The following is a 12790-nucleotide window of genomic DNA, read 5'->3' as shown; positions in this document are numbered from 1 at the left end:
CAGGGGATCCGGAGACACAGGGAGAGAGGCTCAGGCTGAGGCAGGGGGAGGAGTGAGTGTCAGTGCAGCAGCCAGAGGCCAACGCCAGCCAAGGAGGCGAGGAGGACCAGGCCCAGGGCCGGGGCGGGCCGAGGGGCCGGGCTGTTGCAGTTGTCCTTCTCGCAGCAGGTGGTGTTATAGGTCAGGCCCAGCTTGTGGTTGGTTTGGTTCAAGGCCTCCCGACAGGGCTCCTCAGGTGTGCCACAGCGAAGGTTGGAGAAAACCCACATCTTGCCTGGGGGTAGGAGTGGGCAGTGGTGTCAGCTGGGATGGGCACCTGGGATGCTTGTGTCCACTTCCCACCCCATGCACTCACTCAGCCTCCTTTCCTCCCAATTCTGCCCCACCTTCCCCTTCTTTCTCTCTTCTCAGTCTCATCTTCCTGCTGACTTCCAGACCCCACCCTTCACCCAGTCCCAGACCTGTCACTGGCCGGCTGGGCTGCCTTGGACCTGTTACTGCCGCTCTCTGAGGCTGTCTCCTCAGTATAATAACAGCCACATCATAGGGTTGTCATGAACATGAATTGAAACAATCCATGTAGAGACACAGAATGGGGCCTGGTATGTGATAATTTTTGGCCAATAGTTCTCACTGCTGTCATTCTCTGTTCCAGCTCAGCCTTAGCCCCAGTTGGGCCTCAGCCTCAGCCATAGAGTCTCCCACCGGCCCTGGTCCCCGCTAAAGAAGGGCAGATTACCGAGGTACACATTTGTTGTCAGGCATTTCTGTCCTTGTTCCAGACGGCAGGACGTCCGGTCCACACAGCCCAGAACAGGGACCTTGTAGCAGGAGTGACAGCGAATGTCAGCTGGGAAGACACAAATCAGGCTGAGGTGATGGGGTGTCTGACTCACCTGGGGCTGAGCCGAGGGGGGGGGGGGCTAGGGGGTAAGGGTGGAGAAGAACCAGTGCAGTAGGTGTTCTGACCGGTTTGGTCTGAGAGGGACAGAGCAGGTGAGTGATAGAGAAAAAGTGGAAGTGGGTGAGGGTGGAGTTGTTGCTGTGAACAGCCCACACCCTAACTACCTTTCTCCACTCCACTGCACTCCACCTGAGGATGAGTCAGGAGGGGAATGCTACCAACAACAACACCACGGGGCTGGGCTAGATGCAAAGTGAGGATTCCGTGGGACAGAGGTGGTGGGGAAGAAGATGAAAGAATTCAAAGGAGCTCACAGGTAGAGACTTGAAATAGGAAGAACTATTCAAAATAAAAATCATGGCCCTCGCCAGCTTAGCTCAGTGGGTAGGGCGTCGGCCTTCGGACCTAAGGGTCCCGGGTTCCATTCCAGTCAAGGTATATGCCTGGGTTGTGGGCTCGGTCCCTAGGAGGAGGCATGCAGGAGGCAGCTGATCAATGATTCTCCCTCATCATTAATGTTTCTATCTCTCTTCCTCTCCCTTCCTCTCTGAAATCAATAAAAATACATTTAAAAAATAAAAATAAAAATCATGGAGGATACAGCACATGCAGAAACGGCTTGGAGCTTGAAGCTAGCAAGAAGGCCATGTGCGGCCAGCTTTAGCAATTTACTCTTCACCTCCTGTGCCCACCGAGCGCGTGGGAAGAGGCCCCGACCTGAACGAATCCTCTCCCCCAGGAGCTCTCCGCAGAAAGGAATACTATCAGGGGGACAGATCAGACTCCGCCTGGGAGCAGAAGGTGGCAGCCCAGAGTTTCTGCCTCAGCTAATTCAAGGTTTGGGCATGCAAGGTTTGGTGAAGGAGGGATTTGGTCCAAGGGTGAACAAGTCTGTGACTGCCCCTCACCCTGGGGGTGAGCAAGCCTGGCATTCCCTCCCTAGAAGGCTGGGGAAATCTCCCTGGTGCCCTAGAAGGTTCTCAGAAGTCACTGGCACCTTCCAGAAAGCTTGTGTCCCTGGGGGTACGTGCCCCCGAGAGGAGCAGGAGGCATCTAGGAAAGGCTGCTGCTCGAGGGACTAAGCATGAAGTCCCTGATGGAGCAGATGACAGGTGGGGTGCAAAGAAGCCCCAGGCGGGGTGCCTAGGCTCTGGGAGGACGCCCTGCCGAGCGCAGCGGAGAGAGGAGAAAGCAGGTAAGCTGCATCTTGGTGTGTTTTCCACTGGAGTGGGGCTGGCAGGGGAACTGGTATTAGGGTGCCCAAGAAGGGGGCACCTTGGACTGGGGAAAGGGGACCTGGAACCCTGGCTTGATAGAAGAGTGGGTCTTGGAGGTGGGAACATGAGTCCTTGAGAATGGAGCCAGGATCCTGTCACAGGGAGACCTGGTTCTGGAAGCACAGAACTCAGCCATTTGGGGCCAGGGGTGCTTGGGGTCCTGAGGAGTGGGTAATGTGGGGTGGTGGGTGGGGCAGGGTGAACCAGGTCCTTGGGGCCCCAGGTGCTTACCTGAGACCCAGCACAGCAAAGAAGACAAGGCGAGCAGCAGAAGGCCTTTCATGGTGAGGGTTCTGAGAATGGTAGCAACTGCAGCAGCTGACAGAGCAGATTTCAGGGGACCCAGTTCTGGGAGTTGGGTGGCCTGTTCGCATTTATACTCCCAACAGTCCCTCCCTTCCCTGCCTCTGGTGGCCCCTCCTCCCCATTATGGTGGGGAGGGACTAACAGGACTGAGTGGGGGAGGGGAGAGAGGTGAGGGAGGTGGGGCAGGATTGGGGTGGAATGTAGGTGAGCCATTTTGGTTCTTGGTTTCAGAGGAAGGTGCTCCTCCCGGCGACCAGTCCTCTGTTCTCCCGAGGCATCACCGAAGGCCCCTGCAATGTTACGGCCCCCGCCCCCAGCAGCTGCTGGTTGGTTCCTGGGAAATAGACAATGAGTGTGGCCCAAGACGACTGCCAATTTTGGATCCCTGGGGCCACTGGTAGAACATGTGGGCAGAGATTTTGGATGGAAAGAGCCAAATTAATCTCAATTCAGCTCCTATTTGGTCTTGCCAGCCACTGCTCAGCCACAGGATTAAGGAGTTGGGTTTGTGGTGTCACCAAGGGTGTCTGTGATGTCACAGCAGCAGAGGCCTGGGCTGGGCTGGGCGGGCCTCAGGTGCGCTGTCCAGCGAAGGCCGGTGAAGTCCTGGATGCGGAGCGGGTGCACCCACTCCAGGGCCATCCAATCAAACCTGTTGGTCTGGGCGGTGCGTGGCTGAGGGGCCGCGTGGGCACAGAGGCAGGAGGCAGGGGCCCTTTCCGTAAGAACAGACAGTGAGACAGTGGAAAGTACTTCGTGTTCCCGTGAGTCAGCCCTGTCCTGGGCGTTTGAGGAGTACGCATTTAGTTCTCACAATCCTGTACAACGCAGGTGCTTTTGTAGATGAGCCAACAGGCCCAGAGAGGTTAGGCGATGCCCACAGCACGCAGCCAGCAGTGGTGAAGGCAGGTTTTGAACCCGGCCGGGATGCAGAATTCGTGATGCTCCGACCTGCTCGGCTGCAGGAGTGAAAGCCTGGGAAATGCTTGCGCCAACGACCGAGCGCCGCGCACAGCCAGGGAGCATTGTTTGAGGGCGGTGAGCTTGCCTGAGTGCTCCCAGAGGGATCCGGCAGCTGGGGGCCCGCCCCCTCTTATCAGAGCCCCCAGACCCGCCGACCCCCGCTCCCCCCCCCATTTCCCTCCGGTCTCCTCCGCTGATTCACTCGCCTCCTCTCCCCACCACATCCCAGCCATGGCCCTGGTTCTGCAGCTACTGCTGCTGCTGCTGTGGAGGGCTCAGGGGGACCCCGGGGGCAAGCTGTCCCTGGGGAATCAGCATGAGCGAGGCAAGTCTGAGGCCCGGGGCGGGGGCGACTGCGGAGCGGGATGTGCGTGGGAAGACCCAGGACGGTGGGAGAGGGGAGGGAGGGGAGGGGAGGGGGAGTCTCCTCGCCTGTGGACTTGCCCTAACCACCCCCGCCTCTGCCTCCCCTAGTTTCCTTGGACGGCCGTCCCGGGGACCGGGTGAATCTCTCCTGCGTAGGGGTCTCCCAGCCCATCCGCTGGGTCTGGGCGCCTAGCTTCCCGGCCTGCAAGGGCCTGCCCAAAGGACGCCGCCGGATCTTGTGGGCGTCTTCGAGCGGGACCCCCACCGTGTCTCCTGCCCAGCCCTTTGCCGGCCGCCTACGAGTCCTGGACCACCCTGGTATCCGGCGGCTAGAGCTGCTTCTGAGCGCAGGGGACTCGGGCACCTTCATCTGCAGGGGCCGCCAAGAGGACGAGAGCCACACGGTGCTCCACGTGCTGGGGGACGCGGCCGACTGCAGGGGGTCCGGGCCCAGCCTGGGTAGGTCGAAGCCCCCGCGCGCAGGGGGACTTCAAGCGGACACCTCCCGACGGGGAGAGGAGCCTTGGTTGGGATTCCTGAGAGGGAGAGCTAGCTGTGTGCCCTCGAACCGCTGCCCACGCCCTTCCCCGCTCCCCCAGGGTCCGTGTATCCGCAGCTCCTGATCCTCTTGCTGGGCGCCGGGCTGGTGCTGGGACTAGGAGCGTTGGGTGCGGTCTGGTGGCAGCGCAGGTGAGCTCGAGGGGCGCGGCCAGAGGCGGGAGGGTTTCCGAAGACAAAAGCCAGATCTGGAGCCTTGGGGTGTGGTTCGGTTTGGAGAACCGGGTGAGGCCACCGGCTGGTGGGTGGAGCCCTGGCTGGGGAAGCTCCGCTGAGGCCGGATCCGAGCGGGGAGGGAACCGCCCGCGGGGTGGAGCCTGCGTCCTCCTGCCGACCGAACCTGCAAGTCGCAGGGTGGTGGTGGGCGCGGCCCGGAGCCGCCGAGAACCAGAGAGACAACACTGGTGGCTCTTAAAGACGATGATTGTTCCACATCCCTGACAGGCGCTCGCCCCCACGCCCGCCGCGGCCACTCCCCAGACCTGGTGAGCCTAACCCCACCCCTTTTCCTTTTCCTACCCGCACATCCCGACCCCGCAATTCCCGAGTCTGAGCCCTTGCAGGGAGCAGACAAGTTGGTCACCTTCTCTCAATCCTTCAGCTCTGTCCCCCTCACATAGTCCCACGAGTGAAAGCCGAGCCCCAGAGACCAGCAAAGGCCGAGGAGCCCAAGACTGCGGGGGACCTGGACCAGGAGTCGGTGAGGGCTTGGGGATGGGAGGGGCCCCGGCCAGGATCCCTGAGAAAATTGGACCGAGAGAGACAGAGGCCTGGATTGCTAAGGAATCAGACTTCCGAGACACTGCCCTCCTCCCCACCTTGCAGAGCCTGCTCTACGCAGACCTGGATCGTGTGGCCCTCAGCCAGCCCTGCCGGCTGCCCCCGGTGGTCCCTGCTGACTCCTCCACCATCTATGCGGTTGTCGTTTGAAGGAAAGCCCTTACTCCAAACTTCACAAGCTGGGGGCTCCAGCTCTCCAGAACTACCCTCTCCCTCTTCGACTCTCCCCAGGAAATGAAGGCACCATAGGATAGAAATGAGCACTAGACTGGGAGTCAGGAGACCTGGCTTCCAGGCTGTCTCTGCCACTGATCTTGCTCCTTCAGCTCCCCCGCCTCCTATACCCTCCATGTCTCCTCTACCACTGGTGCCCTCTCTAAAGCTCACCGAGACCCGTTTCCCATCTCAGCCCTCCAAGAGAGTCGCTCCATCTCTTCCCTCCCTTCCAGTCAAGCTCCTTGAACCAGGGGTTACACCTGTCTCCTCCATGTTCTTCTCCCGCACGCTGCTCCCATGGCCACGCCCAGCAGACATTATTTAGCACTCATCTGGCTTGGCTTTTGATTACTCCCTTCTTTAAGCTGTTTTTCTTTCTTTTTTTAAAAAAAAAATATATTTTATTGATTTTTTTACAGAGAGGAAGGGAGAGGGAGAGAGAACTAGAAACATCGATCAGCTGCCTCCTGCACACTCCCTACTGGGGATGTGCCCGCAACCAAGGTACATGCCCTTGACCGGAATCGAACCTCGGACCCTTCAGTTCGCAGGCCGACGCTCTATCCACTGAGCCAAACCGGTTAGGGCAAAGCTGTTTTTCATTAATGCTGATGTCTTCCTTCTGGACTCCTCTTCCTTTCTCCCTACCGCCACGGTATTCCCCACCATTCTAGGTCTGTCCCTTTATCTTCCTCTTCTGGGAAGTTGTCCACAGTGGCCTCAGCCCTCACCTTGGCAAATGACACCCAGAACTCTCCAGCTCAGATGCCAGCTGAGGGATTTCCAAACTGTCCCTCAGACATCCCTGTCTATCTGGCCTTACACATTGTCATACAGCATGTCCAAAACTCATCGTCATCTCCAAACCTCTCACTCAATCCTCCTCTGTATTCCCTCTTGATCAACCCTCTTGCCCAGGCCAGAAACTGAGTCATGCAGCATCCTTCCTGTCACACAATGAACCAAGTCCTTCTGTTCTATTTTAACATCACTGTCAAATCCACACCCTTCTTCATGCCCAGCACTGCCACCTGAATTGTATGCTCATTTCCTGGATTACCCAGAAACCCACCTCATCCTTTTTCCCTTGCCCTCCTCCCTGAAGGCAGGTAGATCCTTCCCAAATACTAACTTACTTCTGACAGCCTGTATTTCATATCTGTAGTATTTCCTTCCTTCAGCGTCAGCCCTGGGCCCAGGGGCCTTGGCTTTGGGTACACAGAACTGCAGCACTCTGTCTACTCGCTAGGCTTATGTCTGTCACATCACATACACACACCAGCCTTGGAGAAATCGCCCACAGGCCCCAAGTGCTGTATGCCTTTGTCCGGTGCAAAGATGCCTTCTTCATGGATTACACTTTTCCTTCCTCTCCACTACCTGCCTGGCTAGTTCTTACTCATCCTCAGGACTCAGTTCAAGTGCAGCCTTCTGGAAGCCGTTCCCGATCCCTTGCCACCCTGCATACATTTTGATGCCCTGGGAGTCCCCTTGTTTCTCTCATAGCAACAGCCTTCTGTGACTTGTTCCATCACAACCTGTCTTTCTGTTTGAAAACAATGTTCAAGAATTGTGAGTTCCCTGATATCAGGAGATGGCCCTTTTCATAGCACTGCTAAGCCTCAGTAAATGAGTGAACAAAAATGAGTATTTCTGCAAGTGTTATTTCTTCCTATCAACAACGATGGGTGGGTTAGTAATCTACCAACCTCTGAGTCATCTGAGCTTTAGATAAATTCAGCAAGTAATCCACCTATGCTCTCTCTCCTCTGCCCTGTACATGCTTGCGCCCGAGCACCTATGACACAGGGCTGGGCAATGAGTCAGCGAGTGCCTGATGAGGGTTTGAGGAATGAAAGAGGCCTCCTTCCCTCACTATCCCCAACCTCAGGTTTCAGCCCTGCCCCTGTCCCTCTGCCCCAGTAAAACAGCAGCCACAGCCCAGTCGGAAAGGTCAGTTCTATTTTATTAGTTCTGGGAGAGAAGACTCACCCAATGATCTCTCTCCTTTCCCCACACTATGCCCTCCCCCTACCTTGGGACCCTGTTCCCACTATTCACCATCCTTTGTCTAATCCTCCTTCCCCTTCTACTCCCTATACTGCCCTATCCCTGACCAGCCAAGACCCCAAGGCCAGGCCCTCAACTGTGGGGGCGTGTGCTGAACACCAGGCAGAGGGAGCTGAGCCCAGCACCTGCCTTCTCCAGTTCAGAGCAGGACACAGGGACCAGGGTGACATCAGACAGCTTCTGCAGTGCCTGCAGGGAGGACATGGGATGGGGAGATGGGAGTGAGACAACCACACACCCCTTGCAGCCAGATCAGAACGGTCCCACTCAGGCTTCCAGGTAAGGCTCCCTCCCTCCTCCTCCTACGAAGGCCTGAGATGCCTTTCTCTGGTGGTTGTTGGTGGAGCTTCTGCCCGCCCCCCCTCACCTCCTGGCTGTTGGGCAGGTCCCCCCCTCCACGGTGCAGGAGGAAAGGGGGCACACCAGGCAACCCAGGACGCAGAAAGAGACAGTCAGCGGCTGCATCATCTGGGAGGGTCAGGGAGGCGTAGGGGTGGTCCGTCAGCACCGCCATGGCCTGGTGTAGAGGAAAGAGGCAGCATTCAAGTCTCAGAGCCTCTGCACCCCGGGCCTGGCTGCCCTCCCAGGCTGAGTGCTGGGGACTGTTAGTTGGTGAAATAATCAGGACACAGCACATACTGGGAGTCACTCTTTTAAGTGCTTGGGTTACCTGTGCTAATTTCCACCACAGATTCACATGCAGTTCTTCCACCTGCAACCTCTTGGCCCCATCTCCCCTTCTCCGGCCCCCACCTATGGGCCCCAACCACCTTCACATCACAGCTCAGATGCCCCCTCTGGGGATTTTTGGGAGACCGTGTAAATGTAAACCGACTCTGTTCCCTGATCTCCCATCGCCCTGCCCAGTTAGACCTCCTTGTTTTCTCGCGTGTTTTCACAGATGAACTGCGCCCTGAGGGCAGGGGCTGGGGCTCATTTTCGGAGCCCCGCCCCCCGGCCCATAGCCACGCCCACGTCCCTGGGCCGAGCCCCGCCCAGGCCCCGCCCAGGCCCCGCCCCTGCTCACCCGGACCGCCTTCTGGGCAGCGTCGCTGCTGCCCGCCACCACCGTGCGGGGACCCCCCATGCCGCAGAAGCTGCGCAGGTGGCAGGGGCTGGAGACCGGCACTGTGGAGACGGCGAAGTCCTAGGGGAGCGAGGGGGCGTACTCAGGGACGGGGGGGGGGGGGGGGGGAATACCCTCAGCCTTTCCCTCCACCGCCAGCTGCTCTCAGTCTCTCCCTCCTCGGCACCCCGCACCCCTCCCCGAGGCTGGCCCCGCTGCTCACCCGGAACGTGTCGGCCACGATCTCGGCTCCTCGGTGGTTGGTCCACTTGGAGAGGCCCACGAAAAACTCCCGGCCTGCGCCCCGGAGGCCAAGAGGTTCAAGGGCGGGGGTGGGTGGGATGAGTTGGAAACAAGACCCGCGATGGCCCGGTCTCCCAAACCCTGCTTCCCTGCGCCAAGCTCCGGGGATGGGCACCCGGCCTCACCCGTGAAGAGGACATCAGTGCCATCCAGCGTCGCGTTCTCGTCCGCCATCTCCACAATCCGGAGCCCCAGGTCCTGGAGGGCTTTGCGGACTCCATCCACCTTAGGGCGAGAGGAGCGGGCCGAGACATTCCCACCCCACTTCTTCCCTGAAGCCCGGATGCCCCCCGCGCCCCCTGGCGTCACCTCTGGCCTGCGGGCAGGACTCCAGGGCCGCGTGATCAGGGCCGTGTCCCCCTGGATCACGGCGGTGTCGCCGAGCAGCGGTCCCAGCGGCAGCGACTCTTCAGGAGGCAGTTCTAGCAGCTGAAGCCCCAATCGCTGCCTCAACTTACCCCCCAGCACCCCGTGCTCCCTCTGTGCTTTAGCCAGGTCCAGGGCAGGGAGGCCAGCCCCCGCACCCTCCCCCGACGCCAGGCTCTCCGGGACCCCGCGGATCAGGGCGTGGGAGCAGCGGCCCAGCCCCTCCCCCGGCGTCCCCATCCCATCCACACAGTCGCCCCCTCCGGCAGCGCTGACTTCTCAGTTTCCTCTTTTTACTTCAGCTGTCTGGGAGAAGAGACGGGGGGTGGGGGTGGGGGGAGAGAGAGAGAGAGAGAGAGAGAGAGAGAGAGAGAGAACGCAGAGAAGGGCGTGGGAAGGTGGTTGAGAACCCGGGGTCTTCCTCCGGCCGCCGGGGCACCCCTCCCTCTCCTCTCCACCCCTTCCAGACCTTCCTCGGCTGCCCACCCAACGCCCGCACCGTGGCGATCTGCTTCTTTAGGGGGAGTCCGAGGAGCAAGAGCAGGATCCCGTAATCTCCAAAACACCTGTTGCCCCTGCTCCGGGGCTTCGTGAGGCTCCTGCCCGGTGCCCCTCTTGGCAGCCGCTAGGATGCGCTCACTCCCCAAAAATGCAGCGGCCCCGCCCCCTTAACCCTCCGCGGCTCCGAGCCGTGCAGACCCGAAGTGCGGCGAGGAACCCACTAGGGCTGTGGGGCAGGAGGCAGCTGGGGAGAGAGGGCCTGGGGCATGGAAGTCTAGGGGCCAAATGAGAAAGGGCGAGAGGGGCGAGGAGGAGTTAAATATCGTCTCCACCCAGCGGGGCACTCCGCTCCCAGCGCGACCCAGCCTGAACCAGACCGCGTCCCGGAGGACTGGGAGCGTCCAAAAGAAATCCGAAGGGCGGGGAAACGGGGGGCGTGGTTCCGTGCGGCGGGCGCCGCTCCAGGCTCCGGGACCCTTCCCTTCCCTCCCGCTCTATCTTCCCCAAAGTCCACCCCATTCAGCTCCGCAACTCAAATGCCGCCCCCACGCCCCGCACTCTGTCCGCGCTGGCACGGGCCCGGTACCCCGATCCCGGCCCCAACACACTCCGGGGAACACCGCCCGCTCCAGACTCACCTCCAGCGCCCACCCCCGCTCCTGCCGCTCTGTGATCTCGGCTGGGGTCCCAACCCCCGTGAGGACAGAGTTGGCGGAGAAGAGCCCCGCTCCTCGAGCCTTGGGGGCTGGAGCTTTGGCTGCGAGGAGTCCCTGGGTAGGCGAGGGCCAGTGCTCCGGTGGGGCAGGGGCTCGGCGGTCTGGCGGCTCCAGGGCATTGTCTAAACGGGACAGGGCAGGGCTCCGCAGGCCACGCCCAGCCGCCCCGCGACGCCGCGCCCACTCCGCCAGGACTGCGCCCCCCTTCTCGGAACTGGGCCCCGCCCGGCGAGCGTTGCACAGGCCCACCCAGACATGGCCGCCCCTTCAGGCTGGGTAGCAAACGCAGCACGGACCCACGAGACAACGCGACAATGGACTAGCAGTAAAAATGGCCAAATCACCGCAAGCACCCTTCTTCTAATTCCTGGCTTCTACCCGGAGCTCAAGGTCACCGACCCACCCTGCATTCGGGTTTCCCACATTTCAAGCCCCCTTTGTGTGATCACAACACTAGATTTTCATTCTGTATTTTATTACTGAAATACATTGTCCTACCAATCAGTCCCAACCCCCACCCCCCACGATCCCCCATCCTTCCCTCCACCCCCCAGGCAGTCCTGCACAAGTCTCCAGAATTCACTGCCCACTGGGCATTTTGGAGTGTGTCCCTTGGGTAGCCAAGGGAAACCACCCGGGGCCTTGTGGGGGGAAATGGAGGGGAGGGGGCGAGGGCGCCCCGAGGGAGCTTATTTGAGGGCCTTGGCCACTTGCTCATAGGCCAGCTCGATCTCCTCATCGTCGGGGCAGGTGGAGGCGAACTCCTCGCGCGCATAGGCATTGCGCAGGTACCGATGCACTCCGCGGAACGCCTCGGGGATGGAGAAGCCGCGGTACTTCTTACACACCACCTGGGCGGGGAGGAGAGGAGCGGACATTAGCCTCGGGGAAGCCAGAGTGGGCTGCCCCGCTGCGGTCTTTCTCTTATCCCAGCCTTCTTGTCCAGGCGTTAAGTCTCCACTGTCTAGCTCTTTTTCCTATGATTCTTACCTGCCACGTGAATCATCTGCTCCAATCGGCTTTCTTAACTCTTTATTGTCCTATACTGTCTTCACTTTTCCTCTCTACTTACTGATAACAAGCCCCTTTTCAGACCAATTCCAATGGTACTACTTTTCTCCTCTTGGTTTTATTGAGCTATAAATTACAAACGATTAAATTTTTCTCTTGAAATTTCCACAGCGACTTTTCTCTTTGTTTCATTTGGGGCAAGGACTAATCATCACACCACTTTGCCTTTCAGTGTTCAATACGCAGCTCTGTGGCAGACGGACATCGGGCCCAGATTTCACAAACTAAAACCATAGCTTTAAGGCTGTGACAAAAGATGGGAACCAACAGTTTTCATCTTCCACAAGCGGAGGTGGAAACCGAAGCTATGAGGAGCTAAAGCTTTGATTGTAGGAAGAGCCTGCCCTGTCTGGCCTGGGGATTTGGCAGTGCCAGTGGCAGGAAGAGCATTCTTGAAAGTAACACTGGGATGTGTTCCTCTCCGCCAGCCGGCTTGCACCCAGCTTGTATCTTGGAATGTAATTTTCACAAGCAACAGTCTTGTGGGCAATGACCGCTGAGAAGGAAGGGGTGGCATTTACTATTAGCAGCAATCTATGGAAACCGCCCTAAGAAAGAAATCACCTTTGCAGTGGTGGTCACGGGAAGCCATCCCAGCGGCCATCCTCTCCTCCCACCGTGGCCACCCACCTGCACTATGTGGAGCTTTGGCAGCAGGTTACAGTCCGCCAGAGTGAGCTCATTTCCATCCAGAAACTTCCTCTGAGAGATGCCCTCGTCCTCAGCACTGGTCTCGTCCACTTCCTCTGGGAGGGGGGATGCCAGGTAATTGTCTAAAACTTTCAGGGCTTTCAGGAGCCCCTTCTCCAGGTCTGCACAAGAGAGGGCATTGGCAAGAGCATCAAATGATTGACACAGTCCAATCCTAGAAGGTTCAGGGGGCAGGTTGGGGTGAGAGGATGAATACTAATGCTAGGCCAGTCCAAATTAACAATAGCTAATGCAGTTAGCTTTCTGTTATTGTAAGCACTTTATATACAAAAACTCATTTAATTCTCACATCAACCCACAAAATAGGTATTGTTATGCTCATTTTATAGATCTGGAAATAGATTTATAGAGAGGTTAAATGAATTGCCCGAAGTCACCCAGCTAGGAGGATCTGTACTCAGGTAGTCTGGATCTAGAGTCACTGTTCTTTTTTTATTCTTTTCTTTTCTTTTTTTGATTTCAGAGAGGAAGGGAGAGGGAGAGAGAGATAGAAACATCAATGATGGGAGAGAATCATTGATTGGCTACCTCCTGCATGCCCCACTGGAGATCGAGTCCACAACCTGGACAAGTGCCTATGACCAGAATCGAACCCGGGACTTTTCCAGTCCAACGC

The 12790-nt window shown here is 58.5% G+C and overlaps 4 protein-coding genes across 13 annotated transcripts in view; 1 reads left to right on the top strand and 3 right to left on the bottom strand.

The window, feature by feature from the left end:
- On the bottom strand, positions 1 to 2571 carry LY6G6C (lymphocyte antigen 6 family member G6C). 2 transcript variants are annotated; one of them, XM_006104607.3, is made up of 3 exons: positions 2413 to 2571; positions 740 to 850; positions 1 to 274 (listed from the first exon to the last, which is right to left on the bottom strand). In XM_006104607.3, exons 1-3 carry the CDS (start codon positions 2462 to 2464, stop codon positions 60 to 62), a joined length of 378 nt encoding a protein of 125 aa, XP_006104669.1. In that variant the 5' UTR covers positions 2465 to 2571; the 3' UTR covers positions 1 to 59. The 2 variants fall into 2 exon arrangements, with proteins under 2 accessions (XP_006104669.1, XP_023601621.1); XM_023745853.1 differs by having other exon boundaries at positions 740 to 922; positions 2413 to 2550.
- A 196-nt stretch (positions 2572 to 2767) lies between these two features.
- Positions 2768 to 7017, top strand: MPIG6B (megakaryocyte and platelet inhibitory receptor G6b). 4 transcript variants are annotated; one of them, XM_014446934.2, is made up of 7 exons: positions 3080 to 3525; positions 3680 to 3775; positions 3925 to 4275; positions 4416 to 4506; positions 4819 to 4859; positions 4995 to 5074; positions 5200 to 7017. In XM_014446934.2, the coding sequence occupies exons 2-7, from the start codon at positions 3682 to 3684 to the stop codon at positions 5302 to 5304; spliced, it is 762 nt and encodes a 253-aa protein (XP_014302420.1). In that variant the 5' UTR covers positions 3080 to 3525; positions 3680 to 3681; the 3' UTR covers positions 5305 to 7017. The 4 variants fall into 4 exon arrangements, with proteins under 4 accessions (XP_014302422.1, XP_014302423.1, XP_014302420.1 ...); XM_014446935.2 differs by having other exon boundaries at positions 4976 to 5074; XM_014446936.2 differs by lacking the exons at positions 3080 to 3525; positions 3680 to 3775 and adding an exon at positions 2768 to 2813.
- Positions 7018 to 7315: 298 nt separating this feature from the next.
- Positions 7316 to 10525, bottom strand: DDAH2 (dimethylarginine dimethylaminohydrolase 2). 6 transcript variants are annotated; one of them, XM_006104600.3, is made up of 7 exons: positions 10315 to 10525; positions 9119 to 9481; positions 8935 to 9034; positions 8730 to 8803; positions 8468 to 8587; positions 7808 to 7957; positions 7316 to 7629 (listed from the first exon to the last, which is right to left on the bottom strand). In XM_006104600.3, exons 2-7 carry the CDS (start codon positions 9413 to 9415, stop codon positions 7513 to 7515), a joined length of 858 nt encoding a protein of 285 aa, XP_006104662.1. In that variant the 5' UTR covers positions 9416 to 9481; positions 10315 to 10525; the 3' UTR covers positions 7316 to 7512. The 6 variants fall into 6 exon arrangements, with proteins under 6 accessions (XP_006104662.1, XP_023601616.1, XP_023601619.1 ...); XM_023745848.1 differs by having other exon boundaries at positions 8935 to 9481; positions 10315 to 10449; XM_023745851.1 differs by having other exon boundaries at positions 8935 to 9477; positions 10315 to 10449.
- A 325-nt stretch (positions 10526 to 10850) lies between these two features.
- The window catches only part of CLIC1 (chloride intracellular channel 1), an 8761-nt gene continuing 6821 nt past the window's right edge, over positions 10851 to 12790 (bottom strand). The window contains exons 6-7 of the mRNA XM_014446898.2: positions 12094 to 12313; positions 10851 to 11243 (exon numbers count right to left, since the gene is read on the bottom strand). Coding sequence (XP_014302384.2) covers positions 11082 to 11243; positions 12094 to 12313 — 382 coding nt within the window. The 3' untranslated portion in view covers positions 10851 to 11081. The remainder of the gene's footprint in view (positions 11244 to 12093; positions 12314 to 12790) is intronic.

The sequence above is a fragment of the Myotis lucifugus genome, unplaced genomic scaffold (genome assembly GCF_000147115.1).
Source record: "Myotis lucifugus unplaced genomic scaffold, Myoluc2.0 scaffold_585, whole genome shotgun sequence".
In the NCBI taxonomy this organism is placed as follows: domain Eukaryota; kingdom Metazoa; phylum Chordata; class Mammalia; order Chiroptera; family Vespertilionidae; genus Myotis; species Myotis lucifugus.
The sequence above is the reverse complement of the archived record's forward strand: the minus strand, read 5'-3'. Positions and strand labels throughout refer to the sequence as shown.

Excerpts from the sequence above, each read along its gene's own strand:
- LY6G6C (XM_023745853.1), bottom strand. The coding sequence starts at position 2,464 with ATGAAAGGCCTTCTGCTGCTCGCCTTGTCTTCTTTGCTGTGCTGGGTC. Across the intron at positions 923-2,412 it reads TTTGCTGTGCTGGGTCTCAG|CCCCCCCCCCCTCGGCTCAG; the intron begins GTAAGCACCTGG and ends TTACCCCCTAGC. Across the intron at positions 275-739 it reads GACAACAAATGTGTACCTCG|GCAAGATGTGGGTTTTCTCC; the intron begins GTAATCTGCCCT and ends TCCTACCCCCAG.
- MPIG6B (XM_014446934.2), top strand. The coding sequence starts at position 3,682 with ATGGCCCTGGTTCTGCAGCTACTGCTGCTGCTGCTGTGGAGGGCTCAG. Across the intron at positions 4,507-4,818 it reads GCGGTCTGGTGGCAGCGCAG|GCGCTCGCCCCCACGCCCGC; the intron begins GTGAGCTCGAGG and ends CATCCCTGACAG. Across the intron at positions 4,860-4,994 it reads GCGGCCACTCCCCAGACCTG|TCCCACGAGTGAAAGCCGAG; the intron begins GTGAGCCTAACC and ends CCCCTCACATAG.
- DDAH2 (XM_023745848.1), bottom strand. The coding sequence starts at position 9,415 with ATGGGGACGCCGGGGGAGGGGCTGGGCCGCTGCTCCCACGCCCTGATC. Across the intron at positions 8,804-8,934 it reads CACTGATGTCCTCTTCACGG|GCCGGGAGTTTTTCGTGGGC; the intron begins GTGAGGCCGGGT and ends TCCGGGGCGCAG. Across the intron at positions 7,958-8,467 it reads CTGCCCAGAAGGCGGTCCGG|GCCATGGCGGTGCTGACGGA; the intron begins GTGAGCAGGGGC and ends CCTCTACACCAG.